This window comes from Meleagris gallopavo, chromosome 1 (genome assembly GCF_000146605.3).
Source record: "Meleagris gallopavo isolate NT-WF06-2002-E0010 breed Aviagen turkey brand Nicholas breeding stock chromosome 1, Turkey_5.1, whole genome shotgun sequence".
NCBI lineage: Eukaryota > Metazoa > Chordata > Aves > Galliformes > Phasianidae > Meleagris > Meleagris gallopavo.
The window spans coordinates 10,270,917-10,291,372 of record NC_015011.2 but is presented as its reverse complement, the minus strand read 5'-3'; the positions used below and the strand labels follow the sequence as shown (position 1 = coordinate 10,291,372).

The following is a 20,456-nucleotide window of genomic DNA, read 5'->3' as shown; positions in this document are numbered from 1 at the left end:
TCAGCAGTAATTAGAGTTTACAGTTATATCCAGCCTTACTTCTGGACAAGAACTGTGGGTATAGCAAACAGGTGCCAAATGCTGGGAACTGCACTTTGATAACACATGGGGCATGCCCCACAGGCAGGAGACACTGAGTGCATCAGGATGATGTCCCCATGCCATCCCCAGCACAGGGAGAACAGCGGCAAGGAGGTCTGAGCAAAATGGTCAACCCCACAGCACCATGGCCTTGTGAAAGTAGAAAAGGGACAGAGCTGGATGAACATCCCTCTGAGAACACCAGTCAAATGATGCAGATGCCCAAAGCAACACTAGTTAAAAAATAAGCCCGAATTTCCTTCCAGAACAACTCTGTCCTTCCCTCAGGCAGCACAGCCCAGGATAGCTAGCTTCAGTCTTGTGCTCCTGGGCTCAGGTTTCCAAAGCTTTTACCATCAATCTGACTACTGCTGAGCCCAGTGCTGGTTTCATCCTGCGTATTTCAGCAGAGCACAGCTCAGAACTGATCCCTTTGGGAACCACAGCACTGGGGTTGGCATTTGAGCAGTCAAGCTGTGCAGACCTGGAGCTAAAAGGGCTGGCTTCTTCCATGGAGCAGCTCAGTCTGCACCTCCTGGAAGCATCTTCTGGAGGGAGCCTCATGATGCTCTGTGAATATGCCTTCTGTCAAGAATGATGCATGTGCAAAACCCCGTGCACAAAACTGTTGGCAGCATGTTCTCAAGTTTCTGTCTGTTTTTACACAGGGGAGGATTTGGGTACAATAATTTAAGCATACAGAGGGTGAACAAAAAGAAAAGAAATCTTGACAGTGTCATGAATTTCTAGGCTGTTCTTGAAAAGTTGGTTCTCTGAGTCTTTAGAGCTTTGCAAACCAAAAATAGAAAACAAAACATTACTGAAAGCAGTGCAATTTGTTCTCCCAGCTAGCCTGGTGCCGACTTTTGTGCTCCGGTTTTCTTAAACGCATATGCTGAGGTAAAATTACTGCTGAACATAGCTAAAAGCTATTTTGCTGGAATTGTGACATCTTAAGTTCTGTAAAAATGTAGGAAACAGAATTTAAAAAATACTTACTGTGTAGTAGTCAAACCATGTTGCCTCGGGGAAATACACATCCACTGATCTCGCTCCCTGTAATTGTTATAAAATGATTAAAGTCTGTCTCTTTTTACATTTCTGATATTACATTAGCTTTATTATATTTGAGCATGAGTAGATGTACACTCAGTCCTCTAATAGCATAAAATCTTAGCTATGAAGGCTGAATTATTATAGCAACAATGGACTGGTGCTGGCTGATCTATAATGCTAAATAGATGACCCTATCCTGTCTGGGGGGTTTTACTGCATTTCTGTGGGATGAGTCAACGTTAGAAGGTTATTTCAGCCTGGAACACAGCTCCATGGCTTGCAGACATAAAATCTGAGCAATGCTAGTGGGCCCTGTGGCAGGCTTTGCAGGGGCCCACTGCCTGCAGAACAGGCAGAGAGAAAGGTCTGCAAGCAGGGTGCACAGATGCTCGCTTTATTTGCAACCATTTAAAGTTGTAGATAAATTATATTGGAGAACGAACTGCTATTTGCACAACTGCCATACTTTATTTGGCAGCATGAATGGTACCATGTTAATACATAAAATGAAGCCAAAGGCACTTTAAATTAATCACTCTAGGAAAAGTCAGAATCAAAGCATATTTCTTTTTTGGGGCATGAGCTGCTCATTCTCACAAACAGACTGCCTTTGTTTCTTGAATCAGATGCCTGCTTTACAGAGTTATGGTCCTTCCCTGGGAGGAGATGAACAGTCAAAGAAAAGAGCTGTGAGATGGCCACTGCTCGCCATAATAGGGATTGTTTTTTGTATTAACCAACAAAAGGATGAAGAAGTGGCTGATTTGTTAATGCATGCAAATCCCATATTAGAACACGGCAGTTGCTGAACTGGAAGAGTGTCCTGTCCTGTGTCCTGCCTCCCACAGCAGCGGTGCTGGATGTTCAAGGGATAGCGTCTCAGCTCTGCAAGAATTGTGGGGTAGCATACCCTGTCTGCTCATCAACTGACAGCTGACAACATTTGTAAAACGCCTTGAAAGATTGAGAGAAATCTCAATGAAGTCAGGATGCTCCTCTCCCCAGATTTATTCAGCATTAGTACAACAGCTCTGGATATTTTGGCTGGCAGAGGAGTGTGTGATTGCCATCTGACTCTTAATTGCCTTAGTGAGGCCCTAAGTAATAACCAGTGTGTAAGAACATTCCCCATTTTCATTGTGATGGCTGTGTTCCCATGTCTCAAGGAGCAGAGGAAAAGCCACCCGTGGGACCCTCTAACAGAAGATGTATCTATTTTCCTCAGGTGAGTGTGTGCCCTGCTGCAGCCACTGGTGGCTGGTGACACCATGGTGAAGGATCTGCAGGCCTCCTCTGCCCTGTGCCCTGCTTGTGGGCACAAGCCCTGGCTGCCACCATATACCAAGCGAGCTGTCGTTCCCAAAGCACTGCTTCCCCATAAGGCCACCAGCACCGAGCCTTCTTTTCTGCTGCAGTCCTCCAAAAACACGAAGAACTCCTAATCTAGATTCTTTATCATTTTAAGTATCCTACTAATGATCCTTTTCTTTTATTTATTTGCAGGAAGCAACCTCTGGCTCATTGCCCTCTTTCTCCACATTATTCATCACCTTGCTGGTCTGAGACCCTGTGAAATCTCCGTGTTAGTCACTAGCTATTAGAAATGTGGGGAAACCTGAAGATGAAGGACTGACAAATGAAGTGCCACAGAGGAACTGGAATGAAGGAATTAGAGTTGTATTTTAAATTCACAAAGGTGCAAGGGTTATATTAAAAAAATGTGCCAAGCAGTGGCTTGCTTATGTGTTTGATCATCAGCATCAGGTAGGAAGTGTCCCAGATATTCTGACAGCATACTGATCACAAACTGCTCCAGGATACATCACATGAAGGTGCTTGCCTTGCTCAGCTACACACTGCTGGCACTCCTGTCAGGCTGCACACTGCTAGCAGCCATCAGCAGGCAAGGAGAGGAGCCCACCCTTGCTCCAGCTGAGCAGTAAGAGCAAATCCATCTGCAGCTCTGTTCTGGAGTCCAGATCAGCAGCTGCTCCCCAGCCCTAACATGTGGCCAGCACAGCCATAGGAAAATGCTGGGTTTTTGAAATCTGCTATATCAGCAGCTGACATTGTCATAATTTTTAATGATTGTGTCTGCATGTGGTTCTGGGTAACACGTAGACTGGCACTTGAAATGCTGTAGTTCCCAAACACAGTGGGCAAGAAGTGAAAACAAAACCAGTTTGCTTTAGTACCTCTGTGTTTTTCCCTCACCCAGCAATTATTGGAGGGAGCCCTTGGAGGGAGCTGCCAGCACAGATGTAGGAGTGTGAGGGACAGTGTCCAGCCTGTTTACACCTGCTAAATGCTCAGCAGCAGGGAAATGCTGTGCCCTCACCTGCGCCACTCCCACTTCCAGCACCAGGCAGCCCTACATTACTTGGGCTTGTCTTGAAATGCCTTCTGCAAGCTGATAGAGCAAGGAAGAAATAGGTAGATACGAGGAAACATTCCCTAAATGTCATGGAAGGCCCTAAGCAGATTTCTTTTATACTTGTGTGATGGCATTTTTAAATTATGGTACTTGCCTCTTGAAGAACAGGAGCAACCATAAACGCAGATCCCCAAAGGAAGGCAGTATCTATCCCATGAGTCTGCTGATCAGAGGTAAATCTGGTGTCAAAAGAGAGACATGCAGTGTTAAATCACATTTTTATCAAACTTGCAACATGTCTCAGCATTACCGTCTGCCACAAGAAATCTTCTTCCTTAATGTTGGAACAGCACTGTGTCCACTTCTGGGACTTGGAGGATGCAACGCATGGCTGCAGCTGGCACACTGCATAGGGGAAGGCTGGCTTTGGGCTTGTGGAAGCCACAAACCAGCACCAGGAAGAGAGAGGAAAGGACAGGCAGAACATTGTGCTCTAGGATCTAATGCATATGGAAAAAAAAACAACCAGCGTGAATTCTGCCAGGACAAGAACCCAGGGGCACACACTGGCACACAGAGGTGCCACCTGAACACCAGGAAGCATTTGCGTGCTGTGCGGGTGGCTGTGCGCTGGCACAGCTGCCCAGAGAATGTGGATCTCCTCCTGAGAGGTGCTCAGAAGTCACCTGGACTTCAGGTTTCTGAAATGCATTATGTTAGTTTTTCTGTTTTCTCAACAGCTTCTCAGTGTTTTTAGTTTCACTGTAATAAAATTAGAATATTGTTTCAATGCATTATGTTGTGGGAGGTTTCAGGGGAAAATCTGATCAAGAAATACTGACAGCAGGGAAGCCAATCATCTTACTTGAGCTTGGGAAGAAGCATCTCACCATCTCACTAAGCACTGCTTCCTTTTGCAATTACAGCAACCACAAATTCAGCAAACAAATGAATTCTCCCATTTTGAAAATATAAGCCATTAAGCGCAGCGTGTTTGTGATCTATGAAAGATGCTGCATTCCATCTCCATGCTTCCCACAGTTAGATAGCAGCCTCTCTGCTGTTTTACTTCCCCCCTGGTAGGCTATTAAGCAGAGCTTTCCCCTCCAGGAGCACAGTAATGGATTATTACCCCCAGGTCTTTTTGGACAGCCAAGCTGCCAGCATCTCTGGTTCACCAAATGAAAGCCTCTGCATGAGACACTTAAAACATACACAGGAATCTGCTGGGATTCTGTTCCTGTTTGTTGTTTGAAATGAACACCTAAATGTTTGAAATGAAATGAAAAATCTGAAATGACCACATGAAATAGGTATTGCTTGGAGACTCTCTGCCTGGCCAGAGTTGTTTTCATGGTAAGGGCTGTGAACTCATAACAGCTTCACCTGAAGAGCTAGTACAGTTTTCTTAGTTGTCCTCTGTTTGTTACAAGAAACAGAAAGATTTGATGTAAAATTCCATCATCTGGACCTCAAAAATTCTGTGTCAGTTCTGTCTCTAAAGCCCACATTTCTCCATTTGTTAGCATCTCAGTCACTTTCTTTGCTTGCACAGACACTCTAAACCAAGGAGCCTTAATAAGAAATATTAAGAAATGCTTACTAAGTAACAATAGTATTCACAACTAAGTAATAACAGTAAGAAATATTTTTAAGCAATTTCAATTTTAAGCTATGGCAACATCAGCAAGTGATATGGCCACTAGTGTGGGACCTGGGTAGTAAAAGTCTGTGCTGATCTCCTGATCTCTCCACTCCCTTCCTGCGTTTTAGAGGTTTTACTTCCAATAAAAATCTCACAGAATCACAGAATCACAGAATTGTCTCAGTCTGGTACCACAGCTAAATATCAGTTAATGGTAGGAGTGCATCTTCTGGCATAGTCTCACTCAACAGGAGTTTCAGCTGGTGCCTCTGAGGCTGTTCTACAATTGAAATAAAAGCAAATTTATAAATTCAGTAATTCAGATGAGCTCAAGTAGAGTACAGATAAAATATACGGGGAATGGATAGATGGGCAGCCTTAACATCACTGAAGTCATGCAGTATTAGCAGAGATTAGCTAATATAATTCCCAAAGTAACTTGGTCATTCCCAACATTCACATAAATATGACTAACCAAAAATACTGTTAAAATGAGTTCTTGAAAGAACATAAAACCCCTTGTAAGACAGGAGTCCCTATGAAACTGCTCTCAGATGTTACCCTCTTAAATAATGTAGCAGGCTGAAAAGAGGAAGGATACTGCCTTTAAAACCAACCAGTTAGCCATTACATTGAGTAGGTAAAATAGATTTTGTGCATTATCATTCTGTATTAGCATGTTCTGCACTTTAGAGTAATCTCAGTTTAATTTGCAAAAATGCCTTACCCTTTAACCAAAATGTTTTTAACCTAAAGGGAAAAGGAACATTAAACAGACCAGGACATAACCTGCACTGATAAGACTGAACTGTGGCAGAGCTCTGGGCAGTAGCCTTTCACATGCATTATTTGCACTCCTTTTGCTCACGACTTTGCGTAACACATTCTGAAAAAGAAAATTTACCAAAGGAAGGTAGAAAACAAAGTAAGGGTTCCAAGAGGGAAACTAGTCCTCACTCTCTTCCAAAAAGAAAAAAGAAGAGCTGTTCCAAAAACAGAGGTTGCATTTTCTGAGATTTTTTCAGCATGTGTTCATTAATCTTCTCTGTGCACCTGCTTCTACACTCGAATGTTTCTATCTCTGTTTTCCTGTGCCATTTGTGGAAACAGATGTAGGTATCACACATAGCATGCAGATGCAAGTGAGAAATTGGAAAATGCAAATATCATGGATGACTGGAAAATGGAGCCTTCTCTCCATGAGGCTTTTCTGATATTCTGTGTCAGAACACAGATGTCATGGATTTGATTCAAGTGCAGAAAATATAGGTATTTGACCCCTAACTTTAAAAGAGAGGGCTGCATATTTGCCTAAAACTAGAACTTTCTTACTATTTCACTAAGGTCTTTTTTCAGTAGAAACAAATATAGGCAGTATTTTAATATGCGTATCCGTCACATATAGTAAAAGTTCTTTTTGTTGCATATATTTAAATTAGATTTCCCTTTTAAATTGTTCTTTTTAAGAGAGAGCATGCAATGATCTTGCCATCACTATTATCAGGCAGGAGTCAATTTGTTTATACACAGAAGCTCAACTACTGTGAGTAAAATGGGATGAAGACAAGAGACTCCGAACTTACTCATGCATCAGCGACCGTACCACCGTGTTGCCATGGACGTGAGACTCAAAGAACAAGGTGTAGAGGTATGGCAGCAGGGAGTATCTGATCCGGAGCGTAGCTCGAGCTATCTTGGCAAACTCTGCTCCAAAGACTGCTGGGTCTTGAGCCTGTGAAGGAAAAGCTTTGATTTGCAGTGAGCATTGTAACAATATATTCAAATTCAACAGAGAAACCTGTGTGCATCCAAAGGAAAGCTGTTGCTGGTATAATTCTATGAAAGTGAATATTTATATAAGCAAAAGCGGTGATTTGCAAATGGGAAGATGTGTTAAGAACTACAAGTGTCCTGTGGTACAGAGAAACAGAAACAGAGGAAAAAGAGAAAGCAGACAGCCTGTAAACAAAGGCAAAAACATAATTATTTTATAAATATTTTTGTACAAGGATGAAAAGTGGGAGTAAATTCATGGCCTTGCAAAAGCTAATGGGAATGACCAAAGTTGCTGTGTGCAATGGGGAAAAATCTTCTCCAAACACACGAATCTCAGCTTTGGTTCTCCTCCTGTGCCCATCGCTTTGGGTTCCCCATGCAGGGAGGTGCTCTCTGGAGCAAGAGGGGCATGAATGCTGGATCCCACCATCAGGTAGACATTTTGGATCCGTTTAAAAGCCGAGTTGTCCATCCACTGCCACTTGACATGGAGCACACAGCCCAAGGCAGTGCTAGTGCCAGGAAGAGCTGCATCTCCTCCAATTTCCTTGTCTTAAGTTCACCAGCCCTAAATTGGGCTTACCAATAAGGCATCACGCTCCCTTCTGCCTGCACAAAATTCCCCCATGAGATTCAGTTTTCTTATCCAAATCACAGAGCATATAACGCATTCCAAGGATAATGGAACAAAAGAGGAACAGAAGTACTGGAGCATTTTATACAATCCAGTACTTTTCATTCAAGAAAAGTATTAACAAAACCATTTGAAATCCCCAGTGGGATAGGCAAAGTGGATGTTTATGGTTTTATCTTGACATTTAACTTAATGCTAATTAAATTCAATATTTAAGTTAAATTTCTCCATTACTACGTCTATATCGGAATAATCTTTCCTGCTGCCTCTGAGCTCTGGAGCATCTGTCTACTTTAAAACTTGCACTGCGTTTTTGCTGTTGTAAGTCTAACAGTGTATGAATATTGCCAAAGTTCAGGAAAAAAACAGATTTCCGAGGTGGTGCTGAGTCACCAAAACGCTGTGTTCATTTCTGTCAGAGAACACGATGTTTTAAAGGGCTTTAAGTGGTCCAATAAAACCCAGTGTATCCTCTGACACTTCTGTCATTAGGTCATAGCTGAGTCGCAGCTCTCCTCACTTTTCCTATTAAATTGCCTATTAAGTCTTGTGAGTGTTAATAACGCTCACTCACCTGGGTCACATCCCAGTTTGCATGCCCAAAGGGACAAGTGAACCTGCACAGATAAGGAGCCTCTAATTTTAGTAAACAACGGTAAATAGAAAATAGTTATCTGTAACAGCACCTAAAGCCCCACAGCCACTTGTTCTCCTAGAGAGAAATACCAGCACATCTCAGGAATTATTGCAGATGACAGGTGCATAAGAACTGCCAGGTCATGGCCTGAACCAGTGGTTGAGCACCAGATGAGAGGCACGACTAACGGCAGGGAGCTAACCCCCTCCTCGCTCTCATTTAGGAGATAGCAGCATCTCTGGATAGAGATTACACTCTTCTTGAGCTGTCACAGCTCATCAGGAAGGGTGAGCTACTTCTTTTTGTCATCTTCCCTGACTCCACAGTGCTTATACCCCAGCAGAAGGCACTGCTACTGCCTTCTGTTTGTTCCACAAGAGTAAGTTCTGATTCTCTTACACTGTAAGAGCACAAGAGCACTGTAAGTTATTGTTCCTGCTTTGCCCTGTTTCTGGATGGACATCATACTTTCATGCAGAAGAGGTCTTTCTGGGGGTTATAAGCATCACAACATTTTGATGACAGGACTGTGAAGAAAACTGAAGGTTAGCTCATAATCTGATTTATGCACAGATCAGTTTACAGAAGAAAAAAATAATAAAAGGGCAGTTACTAGCACAATATTTCCATCAAGCTGCAAGTAACACAGTGTGCTTATGAAGACAACAAGACTTGCAAATTGTTTGTAATTAGAAACAAGATGATACTTCTATCTGAGACAAGACTTGAAAGGACTTTATGATAAGTTGAAGCCACAGCTCAGGTCTGAGGCTGCATTATTTCATGCCAGCCATGAGCTCCTTGGCTGACAGCACTGCCACTTGACCCTGGAACTTCTAACTCTGTGTCTGAAACTTGTTTTTAAACAGCAGGTTTCAGTACAAGGACTTCTCTCCCCTTCTTTTCAATATTTCCTACTAAACTTGTACAAGCACTGAAACAAAAACTGACATTAGCAAGTGAGGAAAAGATGTGTGGACACTCAGCAGCTCTGAAATAAAAACTGGGCTTTACTAGGTAAAAGATGAAAAGAATAAATCTTACCTCTACAGGGCTTCCAGATGTTAGATACTATATATTTTTTCAGAGTTCCTAACTAATCTTTACATTATGGATAGGGAAAACTTACTTCACTTCCTCTTGTCAGTGCAGCACTCTTTATTACCCAGTTAAGCTTACCCATGAATGACAGGTTAATTTCTGAGAAAGTAATACAGATCATCTTTGTCAATATAGAAGTTATAGACTACAGCTCTGCATAACTTTATTTACTTACAGCATTTCCCTCTGCGTTGTGGTTTCTGGAAAACGGGTAGAAGGAGCCGAGCTGCGTCCAGCGCAAACAGAGCTCGTAGGTTGTGTTGGAGCCAAACCCACAGATGTCAGCACCAACCTGAAGAGAAAATATCACTGTGTGTTTGTGATTGTGGTGGCGGAGGCCCAAAATGAGAAGCCACAGAGGATTCTTAATAAAAATAACGTGTTGGAAAGAGATGCTGATTTCTGATGACTTCGTGAGAATGCTGCGGGATATGATGACACAAATTTTGCTGGAAATGAGATTTCACTGACTCCTATAGCCTACATATCACTGTGGAAGATCTGAAATATTTCAGTAATTATACAAATCCTCCAGCCCAGCTTGCAAAGTCAGAAACCTACAGAGGCAAGTCAATAATAAAACACTTCATGGAATAAGATCTGTTTGGGGTGGCACACGGTGATTTAATCTGAAGCTGGCAGTGCTATTTTTGTTTCTCTTTAAGCAGCCAAGATTGATGACATTTAGCTTTCCCTAATCTGCAGTTCCTTACGCCGTGCAGGCTGTTACTGCTGGCTATCTCAAGCAGTTCATTTTAGAAAACATTTGAGTTAATTTAAAGTGATATTGGGGATGAGCCAGCAATTGCCCGAAGGACTTCAGACTCACAAAGGGGATGCCAAAGAGGTTGAACTCCAGCATGCCGATGATGGAGTAGTGCATGTCCTTCCACTGCGAGTTGTTGTCACCCAGCCAGTGACCAGCGTGCTTCCCGCTGCCGACGAAGGTAGAGCGACTCAGGACAAACGCCCGCTTCCCAGTTGCCTGCTGGACAATGCTGTGGCAGAATGCAACAAGGTCATTAAAAATAAGAGCGGTAACCAAAAACAGTCATATGATCAGCATGAGCTTTCCAGCACAATTTTATCCAAGATGGTGTTATTCTCGAAACTTTTATTACTCTGATGTGAGTCATGTGAAAGTGTGGCTCCAAAACTGTAAACAACGGAAAGTTATACTCAATGGCCAAAGTAAACAATTAAAATCTATCTGATCCATGAAACACTTCGTGTCAGATACGCCTAAAAACTATTTTACACTTCAATTATTCCCAATATTGTCTCAAAGTGAAAATTTAAAACAAAATTATTTCTATATTAACTCATTTTATTTAATGTCCTACCATTTCTTAAGAAGTAATATATATATACTTTTTTTTTCAATATAAGATTTATTTAGAGATTTGTATTGGCAAATAAAGTCCTAATATCTTGGACTTAAAAGTTAGGGGGAAAAAGAAAGAAACGTCACCAAACCAACACTTAAAATCAATACAGAAAGCAAACACATAATCTTTCAAAATGTCATCCCTTTCTTGTCCCCTGATTTCCTTCATCGTTTGATTTATGAGATTTCATTACAGAATTGGTGCCAGAATGAATTTTTCCTTGCATTTTAAAAGTGATTTTGCTCACCATTAGAAGATGAATGAAGTGCAACATGCCTTATAAACAAACCTATTAAAATGTTGATCAATATAGGATAATCTCTTATGGAATTAGATACTGTAATACTACAGATTGCCAAAACTCAGGTTCAGTTCTGCTGTATTAGGAATTTGGAAACAAAACTCCTTAGATTATTTGGGAAATCCCAGCCTGAAATATTAACCATGCTGCTTACCATCCTCCTCCTTCTCACTTTGCTTAATGAGATCTGTGCAAGAGCTTTCACCCAAGCTTGCAATGGCCAACATTTCACTTTGTTTCTGTAGTGCCTCAGAGGCTTTAAAATTTGCTTCCACAGGAAAAAAAATATCAATAATATACAAAACTACACCAAACTCAACATCTTCCATATAGGCTTACAAATATGATGCTTGTCATCTGTGCAGAGCAAGAGACCCAATTCTTGGCCAAGAGAGACCTGCTTGGTTTGTGTTGTAGGGCCACCACCAAGCTCAATGACTGCATTTCTGAGCACTGCGGGGAGCAGGAACCTCTTTTTCCTGAACCTTTTTAATGGTGTCCTGCATATAAGTGCTCTGCTCTATCTCTGCAGTACGAATTTGGCTCTGCTTGCAAAAGTAGGTGCTAATGAGGGTAATATTAAATTGATGCAACTATGATCCAGATCTGCACAAACAATTTACAACACGTAATTTATTGGATAATTTTCAATCTATCATGAATCATTGCTGAAGTGATTCTAATGTTCTCAAATATATTTGTGGACTGAAATTATTTACAGAATATTATGTGTGAATAGCTATTGGCCCTAAGCTATGCACGGGATGGTCGTAGCTAGTTTGTTGTATCCAAATTCAAGCCATTTGACTGCATACATGGGTGAGATTACACATTTCCTATTCTCTGGTTTCATTAGCATAATTCTTGGAATTGTTTTGTATACGATTACGAATTTGTCATTCATTTCAGCCAATATCCTACAGCTGATGCTGGTATGCTAAATATTCATGGCTTCCTCCATTCCTGAAGGAACTTTGGCTGAATAAAATAAGCAGCACGGGAACACTTAATATTCATCACCTTGGAGGAGGCTGAAAGACAATCCTGGTGGAGGCTCCTGCGATGGGAGGACCTTTGAGCAGGTTGGGATGCCTGGGCTGTGTGGTCAGCGAGAGTAATAGCTGAGAGCTTTCTGCTCTGCTCAGTGAAGCTGGGCTGCACAGGAGCCAGCAGATTGCTTCTGGCTTTTTCCCAGAGCTTTCCTTTCCCAAAGCTTGGCACAGAGCTGCAAGTGCATCAATACCTTAAATAGGCTCACTTAGCCACCTTCCCTGGATGCCTCTACAATACAATTGGTACAAATGTGCGCTAAGTGCTAAAATAAACCAGCCCAAGGACCCCTGCTTTGGCACTTACATTGTATCATTAAACATATCCATGTCTTATCTCTCTGCTGGAAAAAGCATGATTTGTCCATTTGATTTAATCAGTCAGTTTCCATGTCACTCCAGCCTGGCAGCTGCAGAGTCTGACTGTGCAAGCCCATTTTGCGTGCTTCCCCATTGCAAAGGGACAGCTTTACAGTAGCCTATAACAACTCTGCTGCAATGCAGCTCAGTCATGTCCCCACAGAGCTCCAGGCAAAATGCAAAATGCTGCCTGCCAAGATCAGGGGCGGCTCCAACAACAGCAGGGAAGTTGAGTATGGATCCTTTACCAGCAGCCATGGAAGCTCCTTCGCTTGGGCCACTGCAGTGAAGGGAAGGAGGAATCTCCCTGTTGCCTCTCTGGCACAGGAACAGCTCTAACGCTGAATGGGAACATCTTGCTCTCCTTGCAGGAAATAAGCAGTCAAAGAGCTAATCCTGATTTTAGCTGAGAAAAGTAAAAGTGGAATAGATTCTGCTTCCTCTGCCAAGAGTCTCTTTTCTGGAAATACTTAATGACAAACAGCAATGTGAAATGATTAGCTGGTTCTTATTAGTTACCATTACAAATTTCTCAGGTAACGGCAGCTGCTTTTAAAATGTCTCACCATCACTTGAAACCCACTTGTAGAAATACTTAGAGAACTCACTGGAAAGTTGGAGCAGTCTGTGACCAGCCAAAGAGAGAGTGCGTGTTGTAGTGCTCCCCCAGGTAAGTCCTGGAGTCGGGACACAGAGTCCTTTGAGCCAGGGAGCGATCAGTAATGCCTGAGAAGGAACAAAACATTGCATGTCACAGTTCAGATCTCTTTGTATTTCTACGCTTTTAGAAGTGAAAAAGGGACTTGGAAAGAGGAAAGGCTGAGGAACTGCAGGATCTGCACCAATTGGAGGTAAGCACGTAGCTGTAGGCACAAGTGTCCTGACAGTATGGTGTAATCCTTGCTAATGAGGTTCAAATTCTATGTCCAGTAATTCAGAACATCTGTACGGGCATCATGTACTCAGTAGTAGCCAGAGAGAAAACTTCTGCATTGCTAAGTTAAGAATATATATATATACTCTTCATATAGTTACAGATTTTCCATAATAGCAGATTTTCCATAATAGCAAGGAAAAAAAATAGCTAAAAAACCAAAATCATCACAGAAATTCAGATGCCAAGGGAACTTGTGTGTTCACATGAAATCATGACATCCAGGTTTGGATTAGTGCTCAACTGCACATGGAGGTAGGCAGCATGACCCTGCCCTACTGGGGCAAAATTCATGGCTCTTTTTTCCCCTGAAGACTTAGGAGGCAGCAGGACTGGTGGAACAGCCCCAGGCAGCTCATGAGCAGGGAGCAGGGCTGTCAGGGCTGTTAACGGGAGGGAATAGCATGAGATACAGCAGTCCTTGGGAGGCCATCTGCTATGGCTTGATACTCTGCACGGAAGAGAGCAAGGACAGATTATAATGGATGTATTCACACGTGGATGGGTTATGCAGTAACTCTCCATCAGCAGATCACAGGCAGTGGAGGCAGCAGCAGCTTTTTGCCTTCAGTAATAGTCAGGGGCAGCCCTGACCTTGCTGGCACAGCTCCAATCCAGCTGAGCCAAAGGGAAGAAATATGAATTGGCTGCACAGATGCTGCCTGGTCTTTGATCTCACATTAAGGAGATGCTGGCAAGACCCATTTGGTGTGGAAAATGCGATTCTCATCCTCTGGGCCACCAATGCTGGAATCCTCCTCTTTGGATGTTTAGACAAAAAGGCTTCAGTGTGGCTGATCTGCATCAGAAGTACTTTAATTTGTAGGTAATTTCCAAGAAACCGTAACTGGAACAGCATTAAAGAATACACTGAGGTTCTGGGAAAAGTTACACTTAGTGCCCCAGTGACACTCAGTTACGAACTCTGTAAAACGAGGTGGGATATGAAAGCAGATGCTGCCACGTAATATCATATCTTTGTGTTTCATTCCTATTCTGAATACTTTTCATTCTGCCTAATAATATAGATTGCACATTAATCTCCACTGTAAAGTGTTTTATAGAAAATTGATTTGAAGGACTTCTGTTTTTAGAAGGTCAAAAAGAAGGTGATTGTGGTTATGATATAGAAAAGGAAACTGAAGGCTGCCTTGCCAAACACCTGAGACACTGAGAGTGGGACTGCTGCTGGCTCAGGTGCCCACCACAGCAGTGAGCTCCAAAAGCCCTGCTTAGGGAGATCTTAACTTCTTGTTGGACTGAGCTGCCCAGGTCCCATCACAAGTGATGGCACACAGAGTGTTGGCATAAAGTGGAACACAATAAGAAACACTTAAATATTGATAGAAAACATCGGGTAACAGCTCTTCCACACCTTGGAATAAATGCCTCAGGCTTCTCTCTGCAGAATGGAGACCAACATTGTGAATTGCAAGAAGAAGGAGGTGCATTTGCACAAGAGAACTTGATCAAGACCCACAGTGCTGAAATATGGCCATTACAACAAAATGGCCCCCAAAAGGGAACAAACATCTAAATCATATTTTAAAGCTCTGCTTCTGGTTCCAATAATTTACAATGTTTTTATTATTTTATGTCATGGTTTTGTTATATTTAAGTTTCTCTTGTACACTGAGTAAAGAGAAATGAGCTTTAATAAATAAAAGGAAGAATTCACATGATATTACAACAGCCTGAAGAGAAAAAAAGGATATTTCCAGTACTTCACTGTCAATACCTCATTTATGTCCCAGTTTCCTGTTGTACTTTAGTCTTGATCAGGCAGCAGAGCTTTCTTAGGGAAATGTTGGCTAGATTCAAGTGAGGAGCACTGGCTCTGATTGTAAGCACTCAGGGCTTCCAGGGGGAGAATGAGCATACCATTATCTCAGCTACTGGAAGAGGTGTTCCCTTTCTTAATAGACTCCCATAGGCCTGGGCATTTTAAAATTTAATTTTAGCCTACAGATCAGTCTAATAAAGGACAGAATTTCTTTTTCCTTAAAGAAAAATAATTAAGGTATCAGGGATATGCAACCTTTTTTTGTCATGACTTGGAGAAAAGCCAGGGATTGCCCAGCCCTGGGACCCGCGGCGATGGTGGCAAGACAGAGCGGTTACTCCTTCCATAAATCTCCATCCGTGTCTATAGTTATTTTGCCCTTTCTATGGAGAAGACCTGTTGCTCAGAGAATGTCAGGGAAGGCTGTTTTCTAGCTCTGTTGCAAGGCTGCCCTGGTCACCAAAGAAGATATTTTTGGTACTCTGAAAAAGCTGAGCCAATTGTGTCCTGAATGAATCTGTAGCACTGCACTTGGGAAAAGAAAAGAATGAAAAATTTCCTAAGAATTTATGAAAGAGATTTGCAAAAAAGCTTTACTCACTAGGAATGTAAGGAGGGTTATTGACATCATTAGCAGCGCATCCAGGAAGTTGGCCTGTTAAGTCATTGGATGGTTCATTCATATCCTTTAATAAAAAGAGTAAGACATGTCAAAAGCCATGTTTTCTGTTTTGAATAGAAGGGAAAGCAAATACAATCAGACTTACAATCCAGATCCCATCGTAGTCAAGGACATCCTTAAACTCCAGACACAACTGGGTCCACCATTCCACTGTCCTGGGGTTGGTGTAGTCAGGGAACACTGAGTATCCAGGAGGCAAGGACTAGAGTACATAGGCACATGTTTTCATTTCTGCTATGCATCTTCTTTAACACTTTGAAGCAACAGTAGATTCAGCACATAAGAGAATTTAGTAGACTGACCTTTCCAATAGCAGGAGTTACACCATCGGAGTTGTTTATCCAGACTCCCATTTCCTGTCCGAGGTCATATGGCCTGTAAGTACCTGGTTCTTCATCCTTGCTTATAAATGGATCCTAAAAACAGTGGTTACACTAGCTTTATTTCAGAGACAATGTGTTACTTTTTCTCTTTCTACATTTCAGAACAATTTGATGTTTTTAATACACACTGCAAAAATGTTGGAAGAAAATAGCGTTAAAATTTAGTAAGAGTAGAGAGCAAGTAATACTTCAGAAAAAGTCATTAAAGAGTTGCTGGTATTTCTTGTGTAAGACCAAAGTTAAGTGAAATTAATAAGCACCTTCATGTTTATTTTTACGAGACTGTATTCAACTAATTTTGAAGAGGCACCGAATTTTATTTTCCTCCCTTCTGACGTCACTAAACTTGGTATCTCTGGATTCCCTCCAAGAAAACTCCCATATCAGCTTATCCAGCTCCAGCATCTTAACTTTGGAACACCTAGAATATCTCAAAGAGCTTGAAGTTGGGACATATCCAACCTTGTTAGTCCTTTCTTCAGACCCAATGTCAACTGTGGTTATTTTATGTCAACCCGGTGCAAAGTAGCCCAAGTCCTCCACATCAAGTTGGCCAAACTTCTCTATTCCCAACAGGTGTGAAATCACCAGCAGCTTACATCCTGCAGATCACGCCTCCTGCTACCATTATGGCCCAAGGGTAATCACCAACTCCCACCACTGCCAGTTACAGAGACACTGCCAGTTTCTCTGCCCCAGGATGGCCATCTATGGCCATCTAGCTCTTTGAAAGGAGGCCTAAACTGTGCCTGGATAGGATGGTGGCCCACCATACCAGTAAGTAATAATAGTAGGAATACTCTGAGATGCCAGTGAAGAACTCTGCTCAGCAGCCAAGTGGGAATAAAAGGAGGTTAGTGTGCTTAGCAGAATGCCCCTAATTGGGAGCAGCTATCTGCTTTGTATTATTTAGAATGAAGGAAGTTTGCAGCCATTTTAGAAGGGAATTCTTCCCTTTTCTCTTAGAAAATGTTATCCTCTCAAGCCCTGCTTAAGGCAAAAAAACTTTCAGTTACTACACACAAGAGGTAGAAATGCAACTGAATCCTTCCTTGAGCGATAATTCAAAGGAATTTTAATTAAAAAGTTATGGGAGTTTAAATACAAAACTGAAGGACAAAGAATATATGATCTCAAATGGTAATACCCTTTAAGGGCGTGCTTTAAAATTCATTTTAGTGCCTAAATTAATTGCCTGATTTACTTGTAAGCCCTACGACAGCTGTAGCCCTGATGAGGAAATTGTATTCTTCCATGTGTCAAAAAGAAAAGGCCCTGTTAAACCCTCACCTTAACTGCAAAATAAAGTTCAGCTTTAACTACGTATCTCCAACATCACTTCCATAATTAAAGAGTGTAAATGCCTATAGTGTTTTTAACTCATTGAATAGTTCAGTTTTGGAAAAGAGAAAACTGTCCATCTGCAGTAATTATCTTATTATTGTGGAAAATATGGCTCTCAAGAGACTTGAAGGCTGGAAGAAATCAGCTTAATTAGCTACTTCTAATCCAAATTTCTGGTATCCTTCAGCTGAAAGGTTATTCCTCTGCATAAATCTAATATATTATGCAGGTTTAGCTATGTCCTAAAGAGAAATAAACTCTCCCAGTCCTAGTTTTGCATTCCATTGGTTGTTTATGGGAGAAGGAAGTTCATATCCATTAAACCTTTCCTAACTCATCTTTTATCAGCTCTTAAAGAGGAGATGCTGAGCAACCATGAGCAACCTCTGTCTGGCTGCTCTGAAACCTGTGGGTCCCCTAGCACTTACCCAGACCAGCACAATTTCACCTATGGCCTCAAATATAGATTTTAACTCAGATCCATAAAAACTCATTTCTGGAAATTTTAGCCTCTACAGCTCATAGAACTGGATTTTAAAATGTTAAAGCTATTAAGTCTTGTTTTGAATCATAATCATGTTTGCACTGACTTCTTTTCCGAAAAAAAAAAGAATTTCTCACTCATGTCATCCCTAGCTGTTTTCATTTTTTAGTGTGTTTTAATGGAAGGTATGTAAGGTATTTAATTAGAGCTCCTCTTCAGTAATAATAAGTTTATAATTTTCCATTCTAATATTTTTTTTACTTTCAGAACTTATCTTTGTTTCTAAACAATACATTTGTTCTGACTCAGAATAAGTCACAGCTGAAGTATGCACCTTATTCAGCACAATAATGATGACAAAGTACTGACACTCATGCAAAATCTCCCTTATGTGGAGGTTGCCTCTGAAAGACAGCAGGAGAGAGAATTGCTGAGGGGCCACACTGCTGCCAAAGTGACCGTAGACATAGAGAGCTCTTAGCATTGAATGCAATGGGACTGGGCTTCCGGATGATGAGGCACCAGCTGCACACCAAATAGAGATGTGCAGAATCCATTCACAGCCCTTTCACTGGAGGTTTTACGTGACATGAAGTGACAACAATCAGAGCACATCTCCTGAAATCAACATGAGGTAGCCAACAGTCTGCTGCACTTGGGCAACTTACTCATTACTGTCACTACTCAAGGGGATCTAAACAGAAAATAATTCTTTCTGTATCAGACTGGATTATACTCGTCTTGATTGCAGTTAGAATGGCTCTCATTTGGGAACAAAACTTTTCATATTGTTCCAGCTCCTGACTCAAATTATGGGAGTGATGGAGATCACTAACAAAAATAACAGCCAAAATTTTACAGAAATAGTAGTAGTTGTATATAATAAAGGAAAGGTAGAAAATGTCACTAGCAGTGCAACCTGTACTTCCCAGGAGATTTTCAGAAATGGACAGCAAACTGGATCTTCCCTATGCTTTTTCTCACAAGCGTATCTAAAGAGATGGAGCACAACACAGTCCTTGTTTACAGGTTAGTGGAGAGGGGAATGAAGGGGGGCCTCTTCGTATTCACATGGGCATACTGCATAATCAAAGAATGGTTACTATATTCCTTGTATCTGCCTAACTACTGAGTTTAGATTTATATAGCAACAGCTACTTGCCCTGCTCTAGCAAGCTCAGGAAGTGCTTTGAAAGTGTTGTTGAAACTCACAAGTAAGAAGATAATGTACCTCACCCATTATAATGTGACTTCACCCTTGTAGCCTGTGCTGCACACAGCAGAAAGTGCAAAACAATTAGAGACATCCTAACTTTGATGAGAAAGGAGTGATTATCATGTATTTACCTAAGGGCAAGAGTGTATACACCGGAAGAGCTACCCCAAACTCAGTGCTTTACTCTATATTCATGTCTCACAAACTAAAGATAACTCAATAAATAAGCAGGTAGTGTTTAAATGTTAGGCCTATAAGAGGCTAAGTGATCTTTAGAGAGGTGTTGAAAGACGGAGGGAGTACAAACTGCAAAGCAATTGGAAAGAGCACTCATTCCTGTCTGTGTATGTGCTCAAGTACAGATGGGTTAGCTATTTATAACGATGTTAATTTGGGGGCTAATTTTTTCTTGAAATTGCTCTCCATCAGAGTGACTTAATAATGTTACTGTTTAAGAACTGCACCTTGGACCTCCAAGGACAGAAGCTTCCTCCAAGAATGGAAGCTTTCACTGCTGCACCCCGGTACTTCTCACAATTTACAGATGCAGTAGCACTGGGACAGGTAAGGACATGTACATTTGAGTCACTGGCAAACAGTCCCACCATAAAGGCTGCTATTTCCATTACCAAAATGTAGGTGAGCACTCAGTGTGGTTTTGTTTAAAATTCCTGTCTGTGAGTGCAATTCTAGTGCAAAAAGTTAAAAATTAAGTCAATCATAAGTAAGAGCAGGTTTTTTTAATGAAGCTACAAGCAGACCTGTTACATTGCCAAGGAATCTGATAGCTGTTTTAAAAGGAGAAAACACTGCCATGGATCTTTGAGGTACTGCTTGGCCCATCCTCAGCAGTATGCTAAATTTCCCAACAGATTTTGGAGGAAAAATAAGACGAGAGAGACACTTCTGACTTATTATTTGAAGAAGAATGTCATTTTTAGATTGAGAAACTGCAGAAGCTCCCAATTACCTTAGCTTCAGGAAAGATTTAACATACCATCAACAATGAAAAAGGCATTATCCCTCAGATTTGGACTCTGCTGTTCAGTGTGTCGTTCCTCAAGCCTTTAAAGACACCGCCATTGATCAAGGGAGAAATATGACTTATTTTAAAAAGGCAGGATCAGCTTAGGGCTCAAACATCTGTGCTCTGCCCCTTCTCAATTCATCTGGATTAACTGGTAACTTTACAATTATGAGTCACCAATATAACGGAGGCAAAAGTGAT

The 20,456-nt window shown here is 41.5% G+C and overlaps 1 protein-coding gene across 1 annotated transcript in view; it reads right to left on the bottom strand.

Moving 5' to 3' along the window:
- LOC100550169 (sucrase-isomaltase, intestinal-like) overlaps nucleotides 1-20,456 on the bottom strand; it is a 51,135-nt gene that overhangs the window by 8,084 nt on the left and 22,595 nt on the right. Inside the window, exons 10-18 of the mRNA XM_010721340.2 lie at nucleotides 16,104-16,217; nucleotides 15,887-16,003; nucleotides 15,721-15,805; nucleotides 13,011-13,128; nucleotides 10,134-10,302; nucleotides 9,480-9,596; nucleotides 6,740-6,888; nucleotides 3,666-3,750; nucleotides 1,081-1,137 (exon numbers count right to left, since the gene is read on the bottom strand). Coding sequence (XP_010719642.1) covers nucleotides 1,081-1,137; nucleotides 3,666-3,750; nucleotides 6,740-6,888; nucleotides 9,480-9,596; nucleotides 10,134-10,302; nucleotides 13,011-13,128; nucleotides 15,721-15,805; nucleotides 15,887-16,003; nucleotides 16,104-16,217 — 1,011 coding nt within the window. The remainder of the gene's footprint in view (nucleotides 1-1,080; nucleotides 1,138-3,665; nucleotides 3,751-6,739; nucleotides 6,889-9,479; nucleotides 9,597-10,133; nucleotides 10,303-13,010; nucleotides 13,129-15,720; nucleotides 15,806-15,886; nucleotides 16,004-16,103; nucleotides 16,218-20,456) is intronic.